The sequence below is a fragment of the Centruroides vittatus genome, unplaced genomic scaffold (genome assembly GCF_030686945.1).
Source record: "Centruroides vittatus isolate TY-2023 unplaced genomic scaffold, ASM3068694v2 contig_391, whole genome shotgun sequence".
Classification (NCBI taxonomy): domain Eukaryota; kingdom Metazoa; phylum Arthropoda; class Arachnida; order Scorpiones; family Buthidae; genus Centruroides; species Centruroides vittatus.
In genome coordinates, this window is record NW_027122207.1 from 1332198 (window position 1) to 1351070 (window position 18873).

Genomic DNA, 18873 nt, shown 5'->3' on the forward strand with positions numbered 1-18873 from the left:
TCAGAAAAAAATCATTTTATAGAAATTCATACTTATATTGAATGAATTATTTATTAATTCAAATCACTTTCATTTATAAGTAAATTAATTGAACTTATTTCTTTGAATAAATTAAATACTATTGAAGAAAACCGATAGCAAGTTTCTAAATTTAAATGCAAATCTCAGTTTTGTAACGCTTACTGTGCGGTCTTATATAAATTTGGAAATAAAAAATAAATATTGAATATTTTAGAAAACTTCAAAACTTTTTTCTTGAAAACTATCAAATAATAATAATTATTATCTTAATTAGATTAACACTAATTAAATTTTATCTTCTGGTAGTAAATTAAAATATATTTGTTTTTTAATATTTTTAGTCACAGGTTAGCGAAATGAAAGATACCTTATTGCAGCAGGAAAAATTGGGTTCGTTCCTGCTTGGATCAAACTCCACCCTTATTTTTCCCGAGTGGCTTCTCTTTGCACTTAGTAAAAGGTGAATTAATAGGTCAAAAACAAATTTCATTTAGTTTTATGAGTTAAAATTACAATTTTGTTTTGACGTGTGAATTAAAATGAAGATAACATATAATTTATTATAAACAATTTTAAAAGCAACAGCAATAAAAAGCATTACAATAACTCGAATTAATTTTAGTATAATAATTCTATATGTTGAAACATTTAAAATATATATATACTAGCTGACCCGGCCACACGTTGTTGTGGCTCAAAATGTATCTGTTATAAATGTATAACACTTCCCCCGTGGGGGGAATTTCAAAAAATCCCTTCTCAGTGTACATTCTCTTGACGTACCCTATTAAAACGCAATCAAAAACGCATCTAAAATAGTATAATAAAAGCCGAGTTCTTCACAGTAAGCCTTAATCCCGTCACTTTTCCCGCTGGGGAATATCGAAAAAATCCCTTTTTAGTGTATATTCTGTTGACGTAACCTATTAAAACGCAATTAAAAACGCAAAAAACCGCATGTAAAATAGTATAATAGAAGCCGAGTTCTTCACGGTAAGCCTTAATCCCGTCCATCTCCCCCCACTGGGGGAATTTCGACATGTATATTATATAAAAACACGTGCGTATTCGAATGCAACGTTGTGTCAAAATTTCAAAGGAATCGGTAGGAACAAACGAACGTTATATTTTATTTATATAGATAGATAGAAAATGATCTGCTTCAGTCCATTCTTACAGAAAAGCAGAATGCCTCATGCCTCACAGAAAAGCAAACTTAGGTCGTCGGAAGTTAGCGCCATCTGTTGGACATAAAAGCCTTAATCCATATATAAATATATTTTTGAAAGGGGGGAAATGGTGTAGGGGTATGAAAAATAGATAGTAGCCGATTCTCAGACCTACTGAATATGCATATGAAATTTGGTAAAAATCGGTAAAGCCGTTTCGGAGGAGTAAGGTAACTAACATTGTGACACGAGAATTTTATATATAAGATATATATATATTTCATTTATTTAAACCATTAAATGACTCAGATTATGTAATATTAATATTCTATGTGAAAATCTTATGTATTATAAAATAATTTAAATTGATTACTTGGTAGGAAGCCAATGATAGTGTATTATTGAAAATGATTATAGTTGATAATCTGATCATATAATTGAAATCTGCATTTATTTACATAATTTATTTTAATCAGGTCAAACACTTATTCTAAATACTTGGCATAATTAAGTAAAACGTTAATTTTGAAAATATTATGTGAGGTTCCATACTGAACTTTTATAGCAACAAATTTTAATTTCCCCGTTTCAGACACCACCTTTTTTTTTTTTTTTATAAAAAATAGATTATAAACGAGAAAGTCTTCACAGAATTAACGAACTTTATTCTTTTCAAACAATTGTAAGAGGAAAAAGGATGAGAAACTAAACCCTTTATTACTGTCAAAACTCGAATATCTAAACATTTACTTAATTTTTAATAAACTTTATTATGCTGACTGACGAATGGGCGTTTCGGACTTCTGCCCAAAATATTTGATTGACTAAAAGTCAAAAGAAATTGAGGAACAAACATACGGGGTAAGGACTGAAAAGTCTTTTGTCGAATTTTTTAAAGTTTTTGAGCTAGTTCTTCGTCCACTTACTTTCCTCCCTAGCATTTTTCTCTTTCTACCGTTCTCCGTCGAACGGTATGTAAAATTCATCGACCACAAAAACTAAATTATTATACAGTACGTTCGTGAAACTATAGTGTTTTCTCTCCTCTCATAATAGTATGGAACTTTGCTAACTCTATTCTCTTACCCGCAAAATGCTCACGATTCCACGTTCGTGACTATAGACGTGTCGAAAATAATTTACAACCGACTTGCGTCAGATCTTACTATAGAACATATAAAAATACACTAGAAGAAATGAATGTCTTCACATTTCGTCCTTGCTAATATCTTCGGAACAAACAAGTGTTTACGGGGGAATCTACCTTTTATTTTAGGTTGCTCTTCCGTCTCTCATGTAAAAACAGTTTTAAAAAATTTCAGGTGATAGCAAAATTATAAAAAATATATTAACTTAAATTTTGTTTGTTCCGGAGGTGTACACAAGATCGAAATATGAAGACATTTGTTTTTTATAATTTTTATATATTGTCTTCCGGGCCATTTTATTAAGTAATTAGTATAGAACAATTAGAAAAATATGCATTGTATATATTTGTTATTAACTATTATATATTTACAAATACAGTCAAATCTCGGTTTTCGAACGGTTCACTTTTCGAACAAATCGGTTCAGGAACAGAATTTCGAACTAACAACTCGTTAAAAATGTATAGGCTACTAATAGTTTTAATGCTTTAACAGTAACAGATAATAATTTATAGTTATAGAAAATTAACTGAATTAAAAACAAGACAAAGAATAAAAGTAATACTAATATGTACTTGAATCTGTGGAAAAATGCATGAATCTATGCTTTTTCATGACTAATACGTCTAAAAATGATAAAAATTTGAAGACGTGCTGTATTTTAAATACAATATACAATCTTATGTAGAAATACACTTTTACGTTCGATATTTTTCTGCATTTTTATAAATAAATTATATATACTGTATATAAAACATATTTTCGTCTTTGAAAAATTTTAATTAAGATAAGAAAGATTTTGATAATAAAACATTTTAAAGAATATAAATTACATAAAAATATTATGATTGTTATAAAAACAAATCTAGGACTTCTTTTAACATGAGATTCATTAGGTCCAGTTACATTTGCAGCTCCATTTCCTTTCTCTCCAATAACGACATCAAATTCTACGATTTCTCCGCCACCCACACTTCTCACGACTTTCCGAGGATTACTTTTTGTTATGGCTGTCTGATGTACAAATACGTCTTCTTTTGTGTCATTCTTGTTAATAAATCCATAGCCATTTTTCAATTATCAAGCAGTTATCTTTTCGAATGCTGTTTGATCCGTTTGCCTTTGCGTTTTTTCGCTTTCATTGTAATGCTTACATGAAATGGTATTAGATTCGAAAGACGACTTCTCTTTTTTATTTGCACCAAAATCATTTACGTCGTTAGCCACAAAGGATGGGCGCTCATTAAATGATTCGGTGTTTCGAAAGCCGTTTTCTTTACTCCGCTCGATAGAATGCGAAAGAGGTGTCTGTCCTTTTCCATGCTCGCTGTCTGATCTTGTTAAATCAGACGGCGAACAAGTGTTGATTCAGTCACAGAATTTTCTTCGGGAATAAAAATTCAAGCATAAATAACACGAATAGTATTTTGACTTCGTTTTCCTGTGATCTTGAATCCATAGTTCGTTATAGAGAAATTCAGCTTATTCAGAACATCTATTCCAACTATTATAGAATTACACAGATCACTTTCTAACACGTAAATATTTGCAGGAAGAGAATATTCGCCAATCTTTATTTCACTTTCGAAGAAACCTAACGGAGAAATACTATTCCCATCTAATCCAATTAAAGATGCATTATCAGAATTTAGTTTCGGAGATCCTATTTTTTCATTAAAATGCCTTGGTATCATCGTTACTTCCGCCCCGTGTCAATGAGTTCTTTTGTTTTGGCGCCTAGAATTTCAACATCCGTTTCAATTTTGTTGTTATGCTTAGGGAAATGACTTAGTTCCAATTTGTTTACTTCTTTTTGAGGACAAGCGTTAGTTTTATGGCCGAATTTTTTGCACTTAAAACATCTAATACCTTCAGATTTATATAAACAATTACTTGAAATGTGACTAATAATAAACTGATTTTAATTTTAAGTTATTTTTATATTAATTTGTATAATAATATATGTTAAATAACACATAAACATATGCACATAAAAATACAAAGTTCATTTTTTTTGTGATGAAGGTCCTGATTTTTCTGAAATTCTTGTTTTTTTTTGCAATAAAGTCGTAAAGTTTCATTTGTCGCTTTTTTCTTTCCTTAAAAAAATGTCGATAGCAGAAGATCGCATCCAAAATGCCTCGTTTTGCTTTTGCACTCCTTTCAAAATCTGGATCATTCGCTACAGTTTGATCAACGTTTCGGTTATCGTTACCAAACTTTTACTAAGGAAATTTGTAGAGAAATTTTTTGGGTTCTTCGTTTTCAGAATCACTATTTTTCAGTTCTACACGAATTTCTTGTTCTGCTAGTTCTTGAAGGTCGTCGTTGATAAGGCTCTAACCAGAAACGTGCAGTAACTCTTCAATATCCTGCTCGTCTACATCTCCTAGTCATGCTGTATCGATTAGGTTGACAATTTGGTCAACCTAACGATACAGCGATGGGCTCTTCTCGTTGAGAATTTTTGGATACCTTCAGCCATAACTTCTTCCACACTTCGTGCATTTAAGTCTTGTCAAGAGAAGTCGATATATTTCTTATGGCATCCATGATGTTACATTTTTTTCAAAATTGCACCAAACATAGATTTAAAGAAACTACACCTTTTTGACACCTTTCGTGATTGGTTCGTGATCGTAAATAATCTTATTACATACGAATCAATAAAATGCCGCGATAACTTAAATCGGCGTAAATTTTGAATATTTTTTAGTCTTCGAGCAGACCGCGTTATATCGAATCAGCGTTAAGCGAGGCAGCGTTAAGTGGGGTCTTACTGTATATATATACATACAAATCCATCTTTTAAAAAGTAGCAAAGCCGTGAATTTGTAAATAAATAGTTGAAATTAATAAATAATTAATAAAAATATTTCGTTCGAATGCTACTTATTTCATATTATCAACTTTTCTATCTCTTTATATTTTCTTTTGACACTTCTTACGAATATTTAATCTTCTTGCAATATTTTTGTGCACCTTTGTTCTTTTTTAATAAACTAAACTAGCTCTTTTATATTCTAAATAAAAATTACATAATTTAGAAATTCAATAAATAATATGAATCTTTTATTTAAAACTTTAAAAAAGATCAAACCTCTGCAAATAAAAACAATGTTAAAAATATTGAAAGTAGTTTTAACTTTTCTTCTTAGTCATTTGTAAAATCATATTCCTTTTAAGAACATTTTAAACAATTTACAAATAGCTATGAAGGCTCTGAAGAAAAATCAAGACTATTTTTAATGTTGTTATTATTGATTCTGGTAATTATAAAGATTCATTGTAGCTTTTGCTTGTAAAGGATTGATTTTTTTTTAAATAAAAATTATACGGATGAGGAAAGTTTTTAATATATAGGATGGCAACAAAAGTCTTTTCCCAGCCAATTATTTCAAAATCTATAGGGCAATCACTATAGACTTCTTGCCAATACATACTATGTCGAAATGTGCTAAACGATGGTGCAAATTCCTGTCCCTTCACTCCTTCTACCGTCGAAGGCTGTGGTAATTTCAGTCACGAATGGAAATAGGACAACATTGCCAATTACAAAGATGTAGCATATCAAACATACGTACTATTTTCTTTTTAATGTATTCCGAAACATTTCGGAATTCGGACAGTGTCATATTTGACAAGTAAATGTTTCACTTCACAAGACACAAGGTGTAGTAGTACATTATTGCCTAACACGAATACAACGAGGGAGTGGTTGAATATGCGGTTAGATTTAGGTTAGTAACGATATGGTGAGTAGGTCAATTCTGTTTTATTTAACCGCGTTTGATATTTTCTATTAAATCGAATCATTTATATATCCAGATCACTGCTAACAGCACATTCAACACTCTCGCATTGCATTTGTGTCATGCAGCGATGCACTACAACTCCTTGTATGTTATACAGTGAAGCATTTACTAATCATTTTTGGACAGCTTGTTCCGGGATCCTATTTGATATTTCGGAATGCTTTAAAAAGAAATAGTACGTATTTTTCACGTACAACTTTTTAATTGGCAATGATGCCTTATTTTCATTAGGGGCTGAGATTACAACAGCTCTGAACGGTAGAAAGGCTGGAGGGGCCGGAATTTGCACCATCGTTTATCACATGTCCGACTTAGTTTGTATCGGTAAAAAATCTCCAGTAATTGCCCTATTAGTTTTTGAAATAATTTGCCTGGGAGAGACTTTTATTACCACCTGAATATAAACCTCTTCGAAAATCTGGAATCTATTTTTCCCTATAAACAAAAATGTATTGGCAGAAATCATTTTAATAATAATAACAATAATAATTCTCCCGTGATCACCACCTGGTCGTGGTGGGAGAACCCAGTAATATTACTGATCCATAGAGCAATGCAGGCTGGAGCACAAGCTCCTGGTAGGGACAACCATGCCAGTAAGGTCTATGGAGAGAAATGAAGCTAAGAGTGACCACACCCACATTCTGTGGAGATATTTATCATGGTAGTAACCAGATCTGTGTTTGATACCGGCTCGGATGTCTCCCGAGTTAACAAGGTCCGCGTTCGTGGGTTAGGCAGAGGCTTACGTTCGAAAAATATGCCATAGTCTCCTTTGGTTACCGGTGGCGAAAGTAGCGCCGGCTCAAGCATGACTACTGCAATGCCCTCAACAGATGCGAGGAACCAATCTAGCCTTGGTGTTTCTGTGGCAATGCATCCACAGACCACAAAGGCTGGAAAACCACGCCAGCAAATGAAATGGACAATGGAAATGAACGAGTTTATCATCCGTACTTACTATACTATCACAAAATTCGAAATAAACATGACAACATACAGACAACAACTACACCATAGATTCACACAACAGTATCCTCACCTCACATGCCATATTGTTAGGAAATTCCTGAATAAAGACACACACACTGAAACACTAATTTAATCTTAGATTTGTTTTGGTTGCCATGCCTTGACTCTGGTCCGGCATAGTACACAGCCACCGGTGTCAACGGAGTATGACTCACTAAACACAATAATAATAATAATAATAATAATAATAACACATGCAGAAAATGTCACATCATGGTTGACTCTATACAACACATCACTTCCGGTTGCAAGCTCTTGGCACAGACAGATTATTTACATAAACATAATCAAGTAGCAAATATAATACATCAAGAGCTTGCAAAGAAACACAAATTAGTAGACATCCACGAACCATACTACAAATACATTCCACAGACAGTATTGGAAAACAACACACACAAAATGTACTGTACAGTACTATGACAGAGCCATAATCACAGATAAAATAATTTACCATAACAGACCAGACATCACACTCATTGACAAACACAATAAAATCACATACATTATAGGCATAGCCATTCCAAACACTCACAATGTACACAACACGTGCACTGGAAAAGTCAGCAAGTACACAGAAATCGCCCAGGAAATAAGGCATCTGTGGAGGATGGATAGGGTACTTATTGTACCTGTTGTTCTCTCCTCTACAGGTGTCATACCACACACACTACACAAAAGCCTGGGCACATTAGAATTGAATAGAAACACATACATCACACTACAAAAAGCCACTATATTGAATACATGTCATATTGTGAGAAAATTCCTGAATACAGACACACACACTGATACACTTCTTTAATTTTTGTTTTGGTTACTATGCCTTGACTTTGGTCCAGCATAGTAACCAAGGTAACCAGTGAGATATATTCGGTTAACCCAACATAATAATAATAATAATAATAATAATAATAATAATAATTGACATGATTAAAAAATTACATGTCTAAGGTTGTCACGGCAAAGCCTCTTTCAAGCATCAGAAATATATCAGTTGAACAACTTAAGTTATAAACTAGGTCTGATTGAAAGTAACGATATTAAGTTTACATTGTGCCTTATGGCACTAACATTCATTTACATAACAAGCAATTGCGTAATTCTTTCTGAACATTTGGTGGTACATAACGGGTATTATTAAAGATTTAGGGCACGTATGTTTGGAGTAGCGATTACGGAAGAATAGAAAAAAGTATCGAACAACAACATTTAATGAAATTTTTTATGAAATTAGAAAAGAGTGAACTGAAATTTATGATGCATCAAAAACTGAGCATTGTGGTGACGTTCTGTCACGTGCTCGTTGGCATATAATGTTTTCAGAAGGCGAGAAATGATGGCGAATGAGTCAAAATCAGGACTTTCTTCAACTTCGACTTTGGATGATAACGTTGAATGTGTACGGACAATTAGAAGTCATCATTTTGAAACCATCGAGAACATGCAAAAAGCTATAACTGATGTTGGGCAACAGCTCGACGAAAATGACTTCAATCTGTGCTATGAGGCATGGGAAAAAAAGATGAAATCAGTATCAGAAGAGCTTACTAAGCATTAAAATGCACAACTTTGAATATATATATATATTTAAAGTTGTGCATTTTAATGCTTACATATATATATATATATATATATATGTATGTATGTAGATAAATTTAATGCATTTTTCAATTGTTGAACGTAAAAAGTACAAAATAGTCCAATTATGCTGAATTAAAATAAGCTTTTATAGATTAATGACTATTATGTAAATACTGTAAATAGGACGTCCGCTGCAACTTTTTCAAGGGGGTAAGAGATCTAGTCCTAGTATCATAATTATTGCTTAAAATTATATAATAGCTTATATTATAGCTTGATATAAGCTATTGTATATAAAAGTACCGTACCACTAAGTGAGGCAGAGAATAGAAATTTCTATTATATTCTATTTCTACTTAGGGAATGAATTATTAATACGAGGTTCTAGCTTCCAAACTCCCTCGTCCTGGCCAGAAGGCCTGATCTAGTTGGGAAAAACGACCTGTTTGTCCCCAAGCCCACGCCTATGACAGTGAATGTTCTGTGATAAAGTGAATATGTTTTGTTTATGAAGTATTATTTATTACAAAGTTTTTGATTTTTTACATTTGTGAAGTTTATAAATAGAATACATCGAAGTTAAAAAAAATCTGAAATTACTCAAATGTTTTTATGATTTTGTATATTTATTTATTTTACTGTATTAAACATATACCATATATCACAAGTAATACAATAAGTAAATCTACCTCAGTCGTCTAAACTTTCATTTTAAATGTGTAAATTAATACAAAAAAAACAAACTATAGTTGTACGTATATATTTCACTTAGAGAGACACGCAACTTCACATAAATTAGGTCTTTCTCTTTAGTTTATAAAATGTAATTTACTTTAAAATATTTTTAAAATTTATAAAAAAAAATGACAGAAATATATTTTTATATACATATAAAAGTATATTTACTAACAAATATAACAAAACGTATTTTTTTTTATATAACAAAAATAAGTCTGTAAGATCCATAGAGGAATACAAATGACCAGTTATTTAAGAATTATTGAAGTAAGCACGAATTTATCGAATATTTAATCTGTTTTTTTTTCTATAAGTTGTTATGAATTTTACTGTTTAATATTTCTATAAATTTACTATTGTTAAAACAATTTTAAATCTTTTAAGAATTATTAACACAAAAGATTTATCAAATTTAGGATTTTCTCATATTTGTGTCCCAAAGAAAGGAAAATTAAATGTTTTGTGCCGGTTTATGTAATGTTGTGTGTTATGTAAACCTGGACACACGGGTGGAATGCATAATTATTTACCAGTTGTACAAATTTTGCATCTGTATGAAATAACGAACTGGAAAATTATGCCTAAAAGATAAAATTCCACATCCAGAATTTTTCAATGACAATATAACAAAATCCTAATTTAAGCAATAACTTTTTTGAATGAAATAATCTTACTCTTCTCTTTGACTGTGTTAATATGCCATTGAAACTAAGAAAATTATTACTTATTCTTAGAAAACAAAAAATGAGGAAAGTTTAATAAATCCTTATTTTGATGACCCAAGGCAATTACGTCATCAAAATAAAGAGTTAATATTATTTTTACGTAGAATGGCAGTAATAGTATGATTAAACAACAATTACTTAAAAAGAATGAACTAAATAGAGAGATTTTATTGAATAGTTACTTATAACATTAGATTTATTTCTTCTAAACTTTTCGCTTTCAAAATACCTAACACACAAATTTTATGACCACAATTCTGTATTAATTCAAGAACATAAAAACTTTACTTTATTAGAAACTATATGTAACACAGATACACTTTAATTAACACAGTGGAGTTGAGTATTCATAGGAAAATTGAATCCACTGTACGTTTTGAATGAATTTATCTTCTTTTCTATTAGTCCATAGCTTATATTTAGATATTTTCTATTTGGAATTAAAAGTTTTAATTAAATATAAGTTGTTTTTTTCCCTAATTTTCCAATTATATCATTTTTATTTACAATTTTAATTACATCAATGTAAATAGGTAGCATATTTTTAAAATAAGTTTCGAGTAGGTTTTGTTTTCTCTGCTTTACATCCGAATGTTTAAATATAAGCGAATTCTTGAAGCGTTTAAATTATCAACATAATTTAAATTATGTTAGTAATTATATTTTTTAAAACGAGCTTAAATAGAAAATAAAATTTAATTAGAAACTAGAAAAATAATAAACTTTAAAAATGTTAATTTTGGTCTCAGCTCCAATTTATGTATTCATCAGATTGCATAATTATTCTAAAAGTAATTCTTCTTTAAAATATTTCATACGAATTTCTGATCAGCTAGGCAAATCACAAAAATATTTTAATTCTCATTCTACTGTTTTACGTAGAACACAATGACGGTTTGCCTTTCAAATATATTGAAATCCTACGTTACTTTTTTAGTGGTTATATGACTACTGCATTGCGTGATTTGCATTCGAACATTGTGGAGCTGTAGTCATAACAAATCATTTGATAAGAATGTTTATTTAAAAATCACACACTCTCGCCACTTCTATTTCAATATATTCTAGTCAAATCTCTATTTATTATAATTCTTGAAGATTACAGTCTTATCGGCATTAAGATATAGAGAAAAATATTAATAATATATTTTATTGATTTGTTTCGATAATTTTGTATTTATGAATATTGAATCACGAACTAACATTTTTTATTGTAGTTGTTTTGATTGCATAATGGCTGAAAAATTTAGGAAAGAGGACGTTTGAAAGAAGAGGGAGCTTATAAAAACTCATCCAAATCAATGAAATGAATACAGATCAATAATTACAAGCTTCAGAAGATTGGATAAAATCAAATTCAAATTGAAAACAATTATCATAATAATAATGCAATTTGAGTAGAGTTATTGAGGAGAGAGTTGAAAATTTTATCAATAATTTATTCCTTATAATATATAAGTCGATAAAATGTGTTATGTTATTTTTATGCAAGTTACTTCAGCTGTTGATATTATAATTGTATTGCAAGAACAGCATGAAAACTGAAAGTGGAAGAATACTATAATATAATGTTATTAATATTTGAAAAATTATTTCATTCGAATCATCGAATGTAGTCACCTTAGCAACAGGTCTGTGCAATATAGTTTCGATACAGACGTGCATTCTGAAAACGATTGCACTCGGCCGTTTTTAATTTTTCGTCGAAATTATCGATTAGTTTTACGCCATCGATTAATTTTATGCCTAATTATATGTCGATCTATTATTTAAATATTTCATATTTTTTTTTTTTTTTTTAATTTCGAAATTCACTTTTACGTGTAAACTTTCCCTTTGGACTCGATGTAATACTAGATAATTCCTAAGTAAACTTTTGTTTCATTGCAGTTATTTTATTGTTGTTAAATTTGCAATGTATGAAATATATTTATAAAATTTTATTATTTAAAGTGATAAATCTTTGCGTGATTGCAAACTTCTTTCATATTTATTTGTTCGTACAGTACAGAAAAAGTTTGTTTACAAATCGTAACAATTTTTCTTCGTTCGTATTGTTTTATTTTATTTTGTATTCTTTTTTCTGTCAAATATTAAATCAAGGACAAAATGTATAAATATATTTCTTAAGAAACATCTAATTTTAAATGTTTGTTTAGTTTTGTTTTCTAATAAGAAAAACTATGTAAAAAAAGCTATGTATTTATTTTTTGTGACTGAAACATCTCGCTAGGATATAAATAAATTTTTTTATCATTGAATTATTTTTTTTTAATTCAAATTTAAATGATTAAGTTTTGCGTGATTTCATTTGTGGAATTAAATTTGAAATATTCGTAAAATCATTATTAAATTATTAAAAATTATCTGTTAATTCTTCACTTTTTCAAGACCTAATGTACTAAAACGAACAACTTTTAATAGCTTCTATTGTTACAATAAAAGCTTTTTAAGTTCTTTAATTCGTGTTTATAAATATTTTAAAATATTATGAATAATTTAGACAATTTATCAAGAATTATAACAAGAATCACGAAATATTTAAAGAATTAAAATTGTACCGGAAATTGCGACTTCTAACTTTTAATAACTAATGAAATTATTTATTCAGTAGATACGTGTTTCTCAGTTATAACTATTAATTAAATGAATTTTTATGAAGACAAATGAAGAGAAAAATGACAAATTGCTACGTTAACAAGGATATAATAGTATAAATTATAGCGAATAAAATAAAATATTTTTCTTCCAACAACAGGATCATATTTATAGTCATTATAATCCTAAGCTACAATATATAAGAATTCATTCTTTTATTGAATATTAATTAATAAAAAAGGTTCGAGCAAGCTGTAGCCTCGTAGTGTAAAACTCAATGCTATAGTTTACTTAATGCATAAATCCGATCCTATTCAACAGGGATCCACTTAAAAAGATTATAAGACTCCTGACAAATTGTGACCCCATAGTGGGAGCTTTATTTCAATTCTTATTCACAGACCTCCCGAGATCGCGGGCTTTGATGCGTGTCCTATCTATCTTCTCTGTAAGCGGTCGTGACTCCTAATAAAGCACGTGCTTTGAAAATGTTAACCTATTTAAACGCAACGATGCTATAAATAGAACAGACTTATATTAATGCAAGTAATTGGAAACATTGATATTAATTGACTGAATATCAATACCGAACGATTTGAATGTCACTCGACTGTCTGTTAATTAAAAGATTGGAGTTCTTTACAAAAGTCTATAAAAATTTAAGGTATTATATAAACAAATTTTACACTAGGCCTAAATTTTGCTTTATGAATTGATTTTAATCTTATTGTTAGTAAAGAAATTTATTACATAATATTTTACGTATATTTTTACTAATAAAAATTAATTTGATATTTTGATATTTTAAGAAATTACTTATGAAATAAAAATTATTTTATCAGTATCAGAATATAAAACCAAGCATATTAATTTTTATTATAATTATTATATATATATATATAATGGTAGTATATAATTCAACTTAATATATTTTATATTAATTTTAAAAAAAATTGATTTCCGACTTTTACCACCAGGTGGCTAATGTTGTCGTCGAAGAGCAAGTGCATGAGTGATGTCCATCTCCCGTTATTTAATGGATTGCATATTATTTTTCGTTTTTCTTAGAAAAGATGGGGACTGGCTCAAGTCGATCTCGAGAGGCAGTCAAAACCCCAGATATTCAGAAGGCTCCGGAACCGAATACTCAAGAAATTCTCAGAGTACCGCAAGTTGAACACCAAGATCCCAGGGTGACGGAAGAGGTGGAAGAGGTTGTTTCCGTTTCCGAGAATGAAGTGATTGAAAGAACTCGAGATTTAACTCAGTCAGTGCCAAATGATGATTTGTCCTTAGACATCGATAGCATTTTTTCTAATATGAACTCCGTAGTTTCGGATAGAACGAAAATTGGCCAAATAAATGATGTTGGTCTCGGCAATGGACTCGATCTCAGAGAACAGATAAAACCCTCAGTTTTACCTCCCGTCGAGATAACCAGGTTGACGAATAGGACTAACAATGCTTTCGATGAAAATGTAAAAACTGTACACGATTTACAAGCCGAAACCCAGAATGATTGGAATTACAGAAAGGTAAGAGAAATAAAAGATCATTTTTTATTTGGTTTAATATTACGTGAAAAATAATATACGAATTAATGTTAGGAAATTGAATAAAGTTACATCATAAAAACTTTATTATATAGAATATATTTTGTAGAATTTAAATTCAAATAAATATTCAAACGTTACAAATTTCATAAAACGTGATGTGCATAACACTAATATTGTTCAGTCCAAGAACATTGCGAATTTTTTGAATCTCACTTAAAAAACATAAATTATTTTTAAAAATTTCAATGTTGTTTGTTCGGCTTATACACCTGATCATTAAAGATTATTCTTTCAGTACAAATACTGACATTTAGACAGCAAAAATCTTCTAAATTCGTCTATCAGTATTTTTATTTACTACCAATAAAATTAATCTCATGAACAGTACAAATACGTGTAAAACATAAACACGTATCAACAGATAAGGACGGAGAAATCCAACAAATTAATGAATCGCCAAGCACCTGTTATTTTATGTTGAAAGGTTAAAATTTGAAAAAAAAATTATGTATTATATCATGCTCAATACAGCTGAGTTTGATAAATAGGTAAGTTAATGAGATCAAGGTCTCTAAAGGGATACGTGTACGTAAAAAGTTGGGAAACATTGTTCAAATCATTAAAATAATGGACTAAATTTTTTAATTCCGTTTATTCACTTGTTGCATTATTTCCTTTAAGCACGGAAATTATCAAATGCAAAATATCAATAAAATAGATCAAATTAACATATATAAAAGTATTATAATAGTGAAATCCATATAACGTTGGAAACTCTATCTATTTTATTAATATTTTGCAGTTCATTTTTAAAATACAATTTTAAAAATATATTAATTTTATAATAAAAATTATTTTAACATAAAGCATATAAAATAAAATAATAAATTCAATTCAAGCTGAATTGTATACGTTTTCTGTTTCACAAGTCAGTGTTGTATTTATCGATTAATTTAAAGTTTGGCAGAATATTAAAATTATATATATTTGGCATTTGTTAAAATGCGTTATGCTCCACCTATTAAGAGATCGTGCGCTTTAGAAAATTTTTTAGGCCTACTTACTTGGTATTTTGGGTGGAGAACCATTTAAAATTTAATAGTTTAATTTCTAAGTAGGCAGTTTTACTTCAGTTTTGCGCAAGAATAATTTTTTTTTTTTTTTTTTTTTTTTTTGATCTCTTGAAATATTTTTCTCAGTCAGAAATCAGTTTAATGTTCATTTTCTAAATTGATGAGAAAAATAAAAATTTGTAAAATTGCTCCTGTAAATTTAATTGTATTTAAAATTTTTTTCTAATTATGAGGATGTTTGATTAATAGAGTAATTTCGAAATAAGGAACAATAACTTATGTATTGATCGATGATATTGAATATGATCTGGGTGTGACTTCTTTGCTTAAACTACTAATTTATTGCATGATATAACCATTTCCGAACTCTATATAATATAAATATAGCATGTACACTCTTTAAAAGCAACAATTCCTTTAATTACTATTTTTAAAAATCAAAATTACTACTTTTTTATTACATCGGCATTTACGACATTTAACCTTTGTTCTAACTGACCCATATTTTATGTTTTGATAAATTATAGGTCTACATATTTAATTATTAACCTATATTTTCTCGTTTTAATGATAAATTTTCCAGAAAGAGTTCATAAAACATAAAATTAACGAATTTTTCCCCTCTCTTAGATGTCTATCTGAGTGTAAATGTTATGACATTATTCAATTATCATAGAAGTAGATCTAGGTATTCAATCTTCATTAGTATTGATGTAATGATATATCTGTTAATTATACTTCTCCTTTCAAGGTAAAAAATGTCATTATGTTCATTATATTCTATTGTGTTAAACGCAAATTAAAAATCTTTAAAAGAGTTCTCTGGATGAAATTTAATGAATTGGTACAATAAAAAATTAAACTAATACTAGCAGTTATTTATTGTAACATCGTCACAATGCCGAGCTGCAATTTTTAATTATATTTTTAATTTATTTAATTTAAAATATATGTCTCCACTTTAAGTTAGTACTGTAGTGTCTTGTCCCTATACTTTTCTGCAATTTGAAAAAAAAAATTGTAGACCTACAAATTCTTTCAAATTGCAGACCAAAAAATTTCATCGTTTTGTTGCTGTTAGGTATAGAAAATTTTGCATTATTTATATGTAAAAACATTTTTGGACTTATTCAATGGTTATTGCTGAATTATAACTAATTCATCTTCAAGAAAGTGGGTTGCAGGTTTTAAAGGGAAATGCAATAACTCAAGAGAGTATATTCGATACTTTATCTGATATAATAAATGACAAAAATAATTCATATCAAGTCAGTTTTTGCTTACTGAATAACAAAAGACTTTAACATGAAATGTCTAACAATTTGAAATCTGCTGATATTAATATTTAAAATATTTTTTTTATAATTGACTTATTAACAAAACATGATTTTTAAAATTGCATCATTTTGTAAAAATGCAAAGGAATGATTTGATTTAAATTAAACAATTTATTTTTTAAGATTAGAATATTTATGAGAAATACATTCAGTAATTTTTAATTCGAAAAATAATTTCGTTTTATTTTATATTTTCTAATTTAATAATGTTTCTCGAAATTACTCGGGCTTGATGTGGATAAAAATAATATTATAATAAAAAGTATTATAAATTTGTAATGATGGTTTTAATCTTTATTGTAAAAGTAATGTGAATATGTTAATAAGTATTTATTAACATATTCTCATTATTATTTATGTTAATAATGTTCTCAAAGAGGATTTTATGAATAAATAATTAAAATTATATTTTAAACATTAGTTACAATTAAACCGGCGTGAATAATTTAAGCATACTTTTTCTCTATAATTTAAATTTTGTGTTTAATTTTAAATGGAATTTATATGACTGACGATTTTCAAGGTCCACTATAATTAATCAGTATTTCATAGTACTGATTAATTATAGAGGACCTGCATTTTATTAAAAGACTATACAATTAATAAATATAATAAGTAATTGTATATTAATCGAGTAATTTTATATTATTTAAAAATTGTGACTTAAAAAAACCAAGGTAACTTTTCTAAAAGGTTTGAAGAACATTGAAGAACAGTATTAATTCAATTCCAGTTTCATTTCTTTCCTTGGGTTTTCTTAATTTAATTTCCAAAATTTTAAAGTATGGAAAAATAAACTCTTCCTAATTATTAAAAGTTCTGAGAATAAATTTCTTAAATTAATATTGTAATTAAATCAATTATTTAACTAAAATTCTATGATTTTTTTCACCGAAAGTTCACATTAAGATTTTCATAAGTAAAATATTAATCATTTGCATTAAAAATTTAGAATAATTATTTGTCAAGAATAAATATTTAAGAATAAGGAAGTTATATATCTTACTATCGATTAGACAATGTTAATGAACTCTTAAATATTACTAAGGATATTAGTTGAGACAATTCATCAAAAGGAAATTATCAATTTTATTTCACATACGATCTGCCGAATTTTGCATAATTTATCACGCAGACATATCATACTATGTTTTTGTTTAATAATAGAAATAGATACTAAAATTGTTATTACTATACCGAATGCTCAAATTTATTTTAAAATCTCACTGAACACTCAGCGTACTGAAAACGAGGTATACAAATACATGTCGGCACAATTTACATGATATACATGCACTTCGGTTCGTTAAAGAATACTCTCATACGCTCTGATGGAGAAGAAGTGCCAGGGTAATTTCTACTAGTACGAAGACACTACATCTCTTCTCATGCAACTTTGTCTAATGTTGGAATTCAACCCAGAGAAAACCATTCTATATCCCTCTTCTACTTCTAAAACTTTTCTTCAGAATAAAATAAATAAAAAAAATAATTATACCAGTCGAATGTGTCTCCGTTCAAACCATGTTTTCGAATCTATCCTAAAACCTAGATTCGAAAGCTGCTCCGTTTGATTCTAAGCATCCATTCCAAAATCGATGACAACGTAAAAATGATTATTTTTTTACTTTTATCCAGGATCGAGACATTAACATTAACATCTCAATACTTTAGAGTTTTTTGTAATGTACAATATACTGTAATTGTTTTAAAAGAGTTATTGAAAGAGGCTTTTCATGTTAGCTGCAACTTATTGCATCTTAAAATAGTATATTCTATTTTATACTGCTCTTAGACTATATCGTTTTGCATTCTCAATAAATATATTTAAATAGCAACGTCACTATTAATTAAGTATTTGTAAATAACAAGACAGTTTCAAAGTATAAATTTCATAAAAATTGAAATCAAACGAACAATAGTAGCTACATTGTACGAATTTTTTAAATTATTGTAATCTCGTTCATGAATCACAAGCAGTGTGTTGGTTGATATTTATGACCAACTATATGTTAGCAAAAGCTTGAATGAGATAGTGCTTATTGATGATATTGTTGTAGAACTGAGATGACAAAAT

General features: G+C 28.7%; 1 protein-coding gene across 1 annotated transcript in view; it reads left to right on the forward strand.

The window, feature by feature from the left end:
- Positions 1-421: 421 nt before the first annotated feature.
- LOC136975939 (uncharacterized) overlaps positions 422-18873 on the forward strand; it is a 63161-nt gene continuing 44709 nt past the window's right edge. The window contains exons 1-2 of the mRNA XM_067271110.1: positions 422-481; positions 13899-14365. Coding sequence (XP_067127211.1) covers positions 13904-14365 — 462 coding nt within the window. The 5' untranslated portion in view covers positions 422-481; positions 13899-13903. The remainder of the gene's footprint in view (positions 482-13898; positions 14366-18873) is intronic.